The sequence below is a fragment of the Grampus griseus genome (genome assembly GCF_964374135.1).
Source record: "Grampus griseus genome assembly, chromosome: 1".
Taxonomy (NCBI): domain Eukaryota; kingdom Metazoa; phylum Chordata; class Mammalia; order Artiodactyla; family Delphinidae; genus Grampus; species Grampus griseus.
The window spans coordinates 1,945,184-1,957,574 of record NC_139017.1 but is presented as its reverse complement, the minus strand read 5'-3'; the positions used below and the strand labels follow the sequence as shown (position 1 = coordinate 1,957,574).

The 12,391-nt window shown below is 45.1% G+C and overlaps 1 protein-coding gene across 1 annotated transcript in view; it reads right to left on the bottom strand.

Moving 5' to 3' along the window:
• Window positions 1–12,391, bottom strand: part of KIF14 (kinesin family member 14) — a gene marked incomplete at both ends in the record, with an annotated part of 47,652 nt that overhangs the window by 20,877 nt on the left and 14,384 nt on the right. Inside the window, 8 exons of the mRNA XM_082673643.1 lie at window positions 1,088–1,214; window positions 2,705–2,857; window positions 3,226–3,373; window positions 6,053–6,213; window positions 7,036–7,138; window positions 10,385–10,569; window positions 11,158–11,221; window positions 11,509–11,656. Of these exons, the coding sequence (XP_082529769.1) occupies window positions 1,088–1,214; window positions 2,705–2,857; window positions 3,226–3,373; window positions 6,053–6,213; window positions 7,036–7,138; window positions 10,385–10,569; window positions 11,158–11,221; window positions 11,509–11,656 (1,089 nt within the window). The remainder of the gene's footprint in view (window positions 1–1,087; window positions 1,215–2,704; window positions 2,858–3,225; window positions 3,374–6,052; window positions 6,214–7,035; window positions 7,139–10,384; window positions 10,570–11,157; window positions 11,222–11,508; window positions 11,657–12,391) is intronic.

The following is a 12,391-nucleotide window of genomic DNA, read 5'->3' as shown; positions in this document are numbered from 1 at the left end:
CTCTCCCGTTGCGGAGCACAGGCTCCGGATGCGCAGGCTCAGCGGCCATGGCTCACGGGCCCAGCCGCTCCGCGGCATGTGGGATCTTCCCGGACCAGGGCACGAACCCGCGTCCCCTGCATCGGCAGGCGGCCTCTCAACCACTGCGCCACCAGGGAAGCTCCTGGATTTTAAAAATTATGACATAGTCCACAAAATTTGAATAGGGACTAGATATTTGATGTGTAAGAAATTATTATTAATATTTTTAGGTGTAATAATAATATCAGAGTTATGCTTCAAAGAGTGACAGGGAAAGAGAGAAAAGAGAGTTCTTATCTAACTTGGAGATACACAGTGAAGTATTTACAGATCAGGTGACAGGATGTCTGGGATTTGCTTCAGAATAGTCCAAGAGGGCAGGGGGATTGAGCACGGCTGGAACAAAACTGAACATGTGTGGGTAATGTTGAAGATGGATGATAAGTATGGAAGAGTTTACTGTAGTAATCTCTCTGCTTTCATAGTTTATTTGAAACTTTCTATAATTAAAAAAAGAAAGCTTACATTAAACAGCCTGTGTTTGGGGAATTCCCTGGCGGTCCAGTGGTTAGGACACTGCGCTCTCACTGCAGGGCCTGGGTTTGATCCCTGGTCAGGAACTAAGGTGGCACAAGCCACCCGGCACAGCCAAATAAATATATAAATATTTGAAAAAAATGCTGTGCTCTACACAGGAATGTAGAAACGTACAAAAAAAAACAACTTTCAAGTGAGAAAGAAAACGAAGCATGCGATGATTAAGCACAACTCGGATTAATAATTCTTATAAAATAAGAATTAAGGATTAGAGTAAGACATTTTAAGACGCATACTACACATTAAAATAATACTTGGAATTCTGTTTACTATTTGCTTATATAACTAAATATTCTAAAAAGTGAATATCCTAAAAATAATCATTCACACAAATTTATCTAGATCCAGAGAAGTCAGCAACATCTAGAAAAAAAATTTTAAATACACAAAGTTAATTAACATTTTACTAACTGTATGAAATAACATACATAACTTCAGAAAATACCTGCTAAAATCGTCCTATACTCACTTGTGAAAGTTTTATCCCTATTACTCTGATTTTGCTGTAGAATTTGTACTTCCTTAGCAATCCTTTGTTTCTCGGTTTCTAAAGCTTCCAGAATTCTTGCATGGCGGATCCTGTGGTCTTCTAAAGCCTAATTGTTATTCATTCATGTGGAGCCGTACACGAGACCGTGCAAAGAGAGAAATTAGAAAACCAGACTGACAATGGTAATACACTACATAATTCTCATTTCACAGTGCGTGTTTTATTAAGCATAAAGGCTTTTAAAAAATGATTTATAAAGTATCCTCATAAAATGATTTTTTCCCCCACAACAAAATCATTAGGAATTTTTGATAACATAGATTAATCTTTTTCTCCCCATTGATAGGAGCATAAAAACCTTCAGAAAAAAAACAAAAAAAGGAAAAAACTACTCAAGAATTTGTTGACTAAATTAAAAAGTTAAATTAAAAATACACCTAAAAACCTCACTTGAGGGCTTCCCTGGTGGCGCAGTGGTTGAGAGTCCGCCTGACGATGCAGGGGACACGGGTTCGTGCCCTGGTCCGGGAAGATCCCACATGCCGCAGAGCGGCTGGGCCCGTGAGCCGTGGCCGCTGAGCCTGCGCATCCGGAGCCTGTGCTCCGCAACGGGAGAGGCCACAACAGTGAGAGGCCCGCGTACCACAAAAAAAAAAAAAAACCAAAACACCTCACTTGATACAAATAAGCCTTATAACAGCCCACTAATGATAATTGTTTTCAAGATTTAAACACATCTGTTTTTCTCTTAAAACTTTCCAGGGTGGTTCACTAGCCCCTCCGTGCTCTAGAATCGGCTAATATATGTATTCTCACCATTTTATAGTACCGGTACTCTGGGGTTACTGCGAGTATCTTCCTCTACCCCCAACCCCACCATAAACTTAGGAAGGAAAGAAGGAAAACTGCCATTTGAGAGTAAAACTTGAAGATGTAAGAAGTCGCAGCAGAGACGAAAGCAGGGGCTCTCCCTTCCGGATTCAGGGCCCCCCTTCAGGGCTGGTTAGAAGGGATTCCGGCCCCACCCCAGAGGATGTGATTCGGCAGTTCTGGTCGGACCGAGATCTGCACGTCTACCAGGCGATGCTGAGGCTGCTGGTCCAGCACCTGGAGAGCCACCGTGAGCTGCCCTTGAAAGATGCCTCTGTGCTCAGAGAGATGAGGGAAGTCAGCGCCTGAGCTCCCAAGGCTGAGGTAGTTCCCTGAGGACTCACGCGGGCACACGGCCTGCTCGCTGCTCTTTCCACCCTGGCACTGGGATGTAACCGGTCCAGGAGCTGAGCCGTCCCCCCTTCTGTGTACCACGCCCTAGTATCACCTCACTCCTTACATCGTTCGGCATGACTGACCACAGGGTCGCTGTGCACGCAGGGAAAGAGAACACTCGACTGAAACTCGCTGGAAACAACAGCTCTGTCCCTTTGAAAAGATCTGTGTGAGCACATCGTGAGGACAGAGGCTTTCAGGCAGGAAGCCCCTTCTCACCTGCAGACCTGGATTTGGCCATCGCCCATCAAGAGACCATAAGCTCTTTAAAAAAAAGAAAAATCCAGCCTCTCCTCAAGATAGCTCAGACTAGCTATAAAATGAAATTACCTGTTTCGTAGCCAAAGTCTCCATTTCTAACCGCTTTTTGTTGACATATATTTCCTGTTCAAAACGCTGCTTTGCCTTTTCTAGTTCCTCAATTTTGTAATTAGCCTTTTGGTTATTTATTTCCTGTATCTTCTTTCTTTGACATTCTTCTTTCTTTGACATACAATAATAAAAAATAAATAGGGCAAAGATACAGAGCAATTCTTCAAAAATGATACCAAATAGGTACAAAAGTCCCTTTGTAAAAATCAGTGCACAGGAAATTGACTCGCAGATAGAAAAGGTGCCCCAATGCTTCTCCACCCCATCCAGGTTGACTAACCCAACCGAAAATAACCATCACTAGTCAAAGCTTTCAGAGCGCTGCCCTCCAGATGGGCTTCTGGGAGGCAGGGCTGCCCAAGGGCTGGGGGACAGAGCCTGTCTGCTTCTCCTCCCCCAGCCCAGCAGCCGTGATCTCCCCTCTGACGCTCCCCTGGGGCCCTGCACCGGCAGAGAAAGGAAACAGTTCTGCCTCTTACCAGTTCTGCTTCCAGGACTTTTATTTTGCTTTCATACGCAGCTTTTTGAGAGGAAAGCTCTTGCTGAGCCATTTCTTTCACGATCTGGATCCCCTGCATCATTTCTTCCTTTGCTTTCAACTGCGCCTCCTTTATTTCTGCTTCAAGTCTACAAGTAGCAAAATATTCAATAGTGACAGGGTACTCTGTCAAGAATTCTTCATATGCTATAATAGTTCTTAATCATATTAAGATGTTAAATTAAACAAAAGTTCAAATCTCAAAACTTCATTTCTGACATTCTGTCAGCAGCATTCTGAAATGTTTATTAGCTCTAGAACTGTTTATACAAACAAAACATAAAAGGTTGAAAATGTGCTCATTTCTAACTTAATTACCATTGCAGATGCTCGATATTTAAGCAAATGTTTTTCTAATGCTTAAGCTATATAAAAATGTTTTAACTTACATAAAAATATAAAATATATATTTATAACATAATTATGTTACAGTGAACACTACAGTAAATATTACAGTTAACATTGTAGTAAACACAAAATATGGGCATTTTATGTTAAACTAACAATGGTTAGGGCAAAAATTATTTCATATCATTATCTTTCAATTCATGTTTAGGTCACAGATTAGGAATATATTGAAATGCCTCTAAAAGCATGATACATGAGCTGATAAAGCAGAGATTGTACCATATTTTTCCAATCATCTATAATAACTTTGTAAGCAGACAGGGTGGGGGGTCCCCCAGAGAGAGAACCAGGCAGGGCTTTCTTGACAGAAGAGAAGCCATGTTTGGCCTGAGCCGTTTTGCGATCTGAGCCTGGACACAGCGCTTGCCCTTGAACAAGCCTCAGAAACCAATGATCTCGAGGGAAAAAAAGAACAACTGTTATCAGGCAAGAGAAACAACAACAGCAAAGATAAGACACCCGTTGTGAAGACTCGCAGCTCTGAGTCAATGGTGAAGGTTAGCCTGAAGCTCAGCCACCAGGTCAACGGGAACCTCAGGGATGGAGATGCTGACCATCTGTGATCCCCGTGACTTCAGTCAACTGAAGCCTGGACTCTGTCGATTCCTGCCCTGATTCTATGCTGACTTCTCCCCTGCTCGGGCCCCTTCACGAACACGCATGTACCCTTAGCTTAAAACCTCCCCAGTCTTACTGTTGGGGAAGCACGGCTTTGGGAAAGTTCCCACGTTCTCCTTACTTGATGCAAGTAATGCATCCTTCCTTCTCCTGATCTTTGGCCTGGCTGTGTCTTTTGGCTCGACACCCACCAAGAGGTGAACCCAGTTTTCAGGTAACACTTAGACATTTTGAGAAGTCAAAATATTAAATTACCTTTCACTGTATGGGGGGAAAAGGATTGGTGATTACAGAAAACTAAAAGCTTCTTTCTTCTCAACAAAACCCGACGCTTTAACAACTGTACTGCATAAAATTTCCGTACCCAATTTTACTGAATTAGAATAAGAATGTCAGGGCTTCCCTGGTGGTGCAATGGTTGAGAATCTGCCTGCCAAGGCAGGGGACACGGGTTCGAGCCCTGGTCCGGGAGGATCCCACATGCCGCGGAGCCACTAAGTCCGTGCGCCACAACTGCTGAGCCTGCACTCTGGAGACCACAAGCCACAACGACTGAGCCCGCAAGCCACAACTACTGAAGACCATGCGCCTAGAGCCCGTGCTCCACAACAGGAGAGGCCACCGCAGTGAGAAGCCCGCACACCGCAGCGAAGAGTGGCCCCTGCTCCCCGCTCACCGCGGCTAGAGAAAGCCTGCGCACAGCAATGAAGACCCAAGGCAGCCAAAAAAAAAAAAAAAGAATAAGAATGTCAAAAGAAAGAGGACCTAATGGCTACCAGGGCCTGGGGGGAGGGGGTAGCCGTTGCTTAGTAGGTACAGAGGCCCAGTTGGGTGATGAGAAAGTTCTGGAGACAGAATATGGTTGAGGCTGCACAACACTGTGAATGTACTTAACACCACTGAACTGCACACTTAAAAATGGCTAAAAAGGTGAATTTTACGCTATGTATGTTGTACCACAACTTTAAAAAAAAAAGAGGGCAAAGCAAGCTCAGACTTTTGACAAGGTGACAAAGCAGGGTTCGTGTGGCCCACCCCGGTCATCCTTCCCACCCCCCGCCTCCATCCTCTGTGCGGATACTTCTCTCCCCGTGACCCCGAGATGCCCGTCTCACCCCCCAGCCCCCACTGCACTGCAGCCCGGGACCCGGCTCCACCGCCCTCCACCCTCCAGACCTGGGCCACAGCCACCCTTCTGCAATGTGATCCCCATCATGTCTGTCTCATGTCTCCTTAAAATTCTCTTATGACCCCATAACCTTTAAGATAAAGTCCAAATGCTTTAGCATTTTATTTCTGTGTTACTTGCCATTTATTTTACAGGGATCCTGCTGAAATCAGAACTCCTACAATATTGCCTCAGCTAAAACTGGGGCAAAAGAAGAAAAGTAAATAAGGGTCCACTCCCCAGGCTTCCCCTGGCCGACTCCCTCCCAGGGGACATCTTCTCATGAGACCTTCGCTGACCCCTGGTCGGGGCAGGAGTCACCCCAGGAGCTCCACACGGTGCAGGGCTCTGTCAGGGCACTCTGTCTGTCTGTCCGTCAGCCCCATAAGAAGACAAATTCCTCCAGCGTAGGAGCTAAGTTTGTTTGTTGAGTGAGTGCACACAGAAGAGGAAAGATCACGTCGCTAGAAATCGGCACCCCAAGAGTTAACGAGTGCAGTCAGGACAACCTGATTAAGGCTCTCCATAGCCCTCTCCCGTATACTTACAGTTTCATACCAACAAAAATACTTACTGTAATCTCTGTGCCAAGAGCAAGTCATTTTTTGCAGATTCAAAGTCTCTTGGACCCTCACTCACAAGAGCATCTCTACTGGGCGGTCTTTCCCCTTTCTGGACTTCTACTGGATGATTAAATCTAAAATAATGATCGCCACCAAGAATCACCCGGTCACCCTAAAGCACACAAGAAATTTACTCCTTGAGGTGAGTCTGAACCAAAAAATTCCGTGGGACAAACCTTATGTTCAACAATTCAATAGTCTAGTATCACTAATGATAAACATAAAAATCACGGCAGCTAACATTTATGAAATGCTTCCTACAGGCCAAGAACTGCATCTGACACTCTACACATACATCATCTCACTGATGTCTCACAACTATGCATGTTATTATCCCGATTTTAGGAATGAGGAAACTAATAGAGCACAGAGCTTGACAGTAACAGTGGTAAGCGCACACTGAGCTCACTGTCTGCAGACACTGCATTAAGAACTATGCGTGAATTCTTTCACCTTCTCCTCCCTTATCCCTCCTGAAAGACAGGATATATACCAAGTGGCCATACGTCTTGCTTTACCTTCAACAGAATAGTTCATGCCTGTTCTCCTAATATAATTATTGAAATGCTCTCAAAAGTGTCCTGACATGGGTGACATGCAATCACCCCGAGCTTAATAACTTTTCAAAGGTCATATGGCAAGTGGCAGGGCCAGGGCTTCGACCCTGTCTGGCCTGATTCCAAAGCCCAGCTCTCCCCGGAACACATAATGCTGCTGCTGGTGGACAGCTCCTTGGGGGCTGGTCCACCCACCATAACAGAACTGCGGTCTCTGCGCAATGGCAGGCAATTCGTGAAATAAGAGAACGTTAGAACCAGAAAGTCCTTCATCCCGTTCACTACTGATCTTACAGAGGACAGAACTGGGCTCAGAAAAACTAGATCACTTGCCCGAAGTCAAACAATTTCTCACATCTTAGCAGCAGCCAACTTACATGGTGTAATACCGTGGGTTCCGAAATAAGTCTTCCATTTACATACGTCTTTGCTTCCCCAGCTGGGATGATACTCACGGTCCCATCGAAATTGTTGATGGTGCTGTGAAGACAGGATGCACGTTGTTACAACTACAGGACAGACTAACAAGTAAGAAAAAGGCAATATAGATAATCCTCCTTGAGTTATTCCCTTAGTGTCAAGGTTCATATCAATTTGTGACCATAATGACTTAGAACTCTCTTATTTTCCTTCAATTAGATTTTGAAGGTTTGGTGAAAAAGCCTGGCTTCTCTAGCAATTCTATCCACCAGTGGTGGGAAAAATTTTCATCGTATGTATTTTGATTAAAACTACTTAAAAAAAATACCAACCCCTCTTCCCCAGAAATGGAAAAAAAAATACACAAACATTAAAGGAAAATACACTAAAATACTGACAGTGGTTTCTTTATGAATGGAAGAGTTTTAAGTATTTTTATGTTTTACTTTTCTAACTTTCTGGTTTCATTTATGAGTTTTAATAATGGAACAAACAACATTTTCCTCCCATGAAAAGAGAGGTAATACAGAGGAAGGAAAAGCATGGAGATAAAAGCACACTCCTTGGACGTCTAATTAACTGAACTCTGACGATAACATGATACTGTTGAAAATCAACTATAAATGTTACATATCCTTTTGAGTCTTTTTATACAGAAAATAGGAAAGAAACTCCAAAATCCAATTATCTTTGAATTAACTGGACAGAAAGAAAGAGAAAACTGTAGCAAAAGCTGAGCCCCAAACAAACCCTCCAGCTCCAGACAAGGCTCCGAGATCTCCAGTTAAACTTGAACTTGAGCACCTAGAGGAGAGGACTTGGGAAGAACAGCCCACCCTCCCGCCAGCCTAGTGTCCTAACCCCATAAAGGTTTAAACAAGGTCTGCTTGTTCTGACGCCTCCTCTCTCCCAGTTCTATCTGCTCTGCCATCAAAAGCCCTTGGCCTTAGCATTCTGCCCCCTCCCACCCCCATCCAGCTTCAACCACCAACCCCCTGATCCACCACTCTTTTCCATAAGAACCTCACCTGGATTTGCCTTAACATCAGCTTCTCTCCTTTACCTGAATCGCTCCGTCGACATAAGACATCCTCTCCCTTATCTCCATCACTCGTCAAGGCCAGAGCCCTCTCAGCAGCTTCTCTTTAGGGCTCAAAGCTAGAAGTGAACTTTCCTTCTCTTTCTTTATTTTTTTTTTTTTTTTTTTTTTTTTTGCGGTACGTGGGCCTCTCACTGTTGTGGCCTCTCCCACTGCGGAGCACAGGCTCCAGACGCGCAGGCTCAGCGGCCATGGCTCATGGGCCCAGCCGCTCCACGGCATGTGGGATCTTCCCGGACCGGGGCACGACCCCGTGTCCCCTGCATCGGCAGGCGGACTCTCAACCACTGCGCCACCAGGGAAGCCCTCTTTCTTTACTTTTAAGCACTAAGTAGCTAAGACCCACCTAATGTTAATATAAACTGATGGGTACTGGCGCTCCTTTGTCCACTGAGCCCCACGTGCCAGGTATGTCATCAGTGAAGACAGACACGAAACCTGCTCTCGTGAAGTTCACGGTCCAGAGAGTGAGACAAACACCTATCCGTGTACTAAAAGGGGAAACACCAAGTGCCAGGCGAGTGGGGGACTTCCTGGTCCCCCTGGACTCTCAACTCTTCGGGGGCATGTTCTGTATCTTTGCTACAAGCATAAATAATTCTGGGTTTATTTGTTATAGAAAATGGTTAATTAACGGAAGAGAAAGAGGATCTGAGGATCAAGAAGCCGTGCCACGCTGGGTACAAAGACAACGCGGGCTCGAGGACCTAAGGCCGTGCAATATTGGTGAGAAAATACACTCTGTATTTTTGGAAATTTTTTGTACTGCAGATCACAAAAAAAGTCATATGTTATTTAATATATGGTACTGATAGAGTTGGTTATTCACGTGGAAAATAAATGAATTTAGATCCCTACTTCACACCAAACAAAAAATTCCATACGACTTAAGGACTTAAATGTGAAGGCAAAACTTCAAAACATTTAGAAGATAATTTAGGTGACTGTCTCTTGACCTCAGTGTAGAAATGATTTCTTAAACAAGACGCAAACACTGACAACCGTAAAGGAAAAGACTGACTTATGTACTACACGAACTAAGACTCTGATCCATCCAAAGGCACCATGAGAGAGTGAAACGATGAGCCACACGCTGGAGAAAACACATTTCCAACACGCGAAAATCACAAAAGCTGGGCCACCAAAATACATTAAAAAACTCCTAAAAATTATGGAAAAAACCCAACACAATCGAAAAATGGACAAAAGCCATGAACAGGCAGGTTACAGAAGAGCAAACAAAAATGGCCCAAGAACAGGTGAACAGGATTAGTCAAGGGAATGCAACACGCATCCCCCACGAGACGCCATCTCACATCCACCTGACAGCTAAGGGTCGGCAAGGATGCGGGGCCACAGGGACCTCAGCGCCAAGGGCGGCAGGAGTGCCGGCCATTCTGGAAAACAATCCGAAATTACCTCATAAAGGTGGCTACGCACATATGCTGCAGCCTGGCATCTCTGCTGCTAGACATACCACTTAGGAGCAATTTTCCCAAACTTCACAATGATCACCGTACAGGGAGGGTAACAGGAAGATCATCAGAGACTCACGCAGCGCAGCGGGGCGGACAGGAGGGCCTGGCCGCCCGGGTTCCCAGCGGCTGCCCCGAGGGCCCTAACTCAGGGTATGAAACTCGCCCCACAGAAGCTCTGCCCGTCTGTACCAGGAGATGCATCCAAGAGCGCCCACAGCAGTACTGGGGGAGCAAAACATGAGACACCACCCAAGCGCCCACCAACCAAGTAGACAGGTAGACTCATACAACAGGGTACTTCACAGCGGAAAAATGAGAGAGCGTCAACATGGACAAATCATGAAAACACACTGCGGAGCTACAACAGTTTACATGTACTATCACCCTAACAACACAGTATCATTCAATCATATGAATGAATTTTAAAATGTGTTCAATTCATGTGAACAAATTTTAGAATTTGTCAACCCGATCAAAAATCCTGCCATAGATGATGGATAGAAGTTTACATCTATTGGCTGAGGGATAACTTCTGATAGAGCGATACCACATCGTATCTCATATTGAGAGTAACTGACCTGCCATCCTTACAAAACATTCAGACTGCCTGTTTTTCCTGGCTAAGAGATGCATTCGAAGACTTATACCAAAGAATCAGTGTGAGTGAATGCCTCATGTGAAGGAAGCCACAGTCATCAAGATCTGGAAAAGTACTTGGCAGGAACGCACCAGTGCTCGTCGGCGATCAGCACCCCCGACAACTGGATGTCACGGCTCGAGTTTGGTTTATACTTTCCGACTGTAGTTGTTCCCTCTTTTATCATATATAACAGTATCTCCGACAGCTGAGGGTCTTCATTGAGATTGACCAGGTTTGGCACATGGTTGTCCATTTGAAATGTAATTCCTGCTTTCTAGTAGAAGTCAGAAAAAAAATTAACTTTAATCACAAGCATGAAACTGTTAGATCCACCTAAAACATTAAAGTCGCGGTATGTGGGACTCAGTTAATTAACGGTCTCTTAGACCCTCTCCTCACGACTTCCCCGTAAGTGTGACCACCATACTTCTTAGACTCCCAGGAAGACGCTGACCCTCTGTCCTGGCACCATCCTCAGCCCACTCACGGCTCAACCCAGCATCACCAGATGTGCCTGATCTCACCCACCGACGTCTACAGCAGGTCAGGTCCTGCCGCCGCGTCTCCACTGCCATCACCTTGGTTCAGACCCGTAGCACCTCCCGCCTGAACCACTGAGGCAGCCTTCTGCCCGCCCTGCCAACAGTCCCTCTTGGCTTCAGTCCTGCTTACACCCTACACCAAAGTAATTCTGAACTAATTCTCAAAATGTTGATTCCCTGGTCAAACACTTTCAATGATTTCCCACTTCCCACAGGATAAAACAAATTCCTTGGCCTGGAATTTGAGAAAGTACATCTGTATATTTACTGTCATATTTCTTTGCAAATTTTCAAATCAGTTTAGAGAGTTGAAACGATACCTGTAACTCCTTTGTTACTTGAAGTTTCCTGTTTTCAGCTTGTTCAAGTTTTTCTTTCCACATTCTTACCAAAGACAAACGAGAGTTTAAAAGAGTTAAAACTATCCAGGTTTATAAGACTGAGAATCAAGAGATTCTGAGATGAGGAAACCACCTGGGAATACTTAAAACATAATGGTCTGGGGATAAGCTGCTTTGTTCACAGGGAAGGCAGGGATAAAGGCAGACTCCGGTACCTCCTCAGCTCCCGTCCCCATCTCCACCCCCGCCCCCTGTCCCGACCCTTGCCCCAAGCCAGTCCAGCAATTCCAGGCAACACCCACAGCATCGAAGGCAGTGACCAGAGCCCACCTTTGCATTTCTGCCATGTCTCTCTCCTGCTGATACAGCTTCATTCTCAAGGATGTTATTTCTTGCCGAAAGAGCCTATATCGCTCAGGGTCAATGTTCTGACTGTTTCTTTGAGCAGCTTTTAACTTTTCAATTTCTGCTTTCAAGTCTAAATATTTGAAGAAAGATGCATGATCAGTAACATTTGATATATAGTAATTCCCACACTAGACATAACCCTCCAATCTTCTATTTTATTTGACGTTTTAAATACTAAGTAAAACAGAATACTTGCAGAAATTTTACTTTACCCACAAATCTCTACCTAACCTTTACCTGAAAAACTGCTCCCCTCTTAATGAATTTCCCTCCCTCATAAGCAGTATGGCCACGTAATGTATCGTCCAAAGAGGGACACGTCTGGGAAGGACCGGGGGCACCATTCATCACACTGGGATGACAGCCATGAACCAGGACTGCCCCAGGCAAACCATACTCATAAAGACATGTTAGATAAGGATGACAGATTTGCCAAGCTGGAATTCAGAATACTTATTTTTAATGAAAATGGTCCCATTTGTAAACGCGAGGGGATCTAAACAGGAAAAGATGGAGCACGAGACGGCAAATCCATCCTCCTCTGGCCCACACCTCTGAGGGACCTATTCGCCTTCTGCAAGATCCCCGAGCAGGTGAGCAAGAGAAGGACACTCGGCGCTGGCGAAGGGAGGCCCGTGCTGGAAACCCAGGACCAAGCAGCCTTTGGGTCAATGAACCAAGAGGAAGCAGAGGTGAGAGACAGACAACGGCGGAAAGGCTACAGGAGGAAAAGTAAAGGACATTATCGTCCCTGTGCTGCACAGGCGCACGACTCAGTCCATAGAGGGTTTCCTACGCTGGCTCC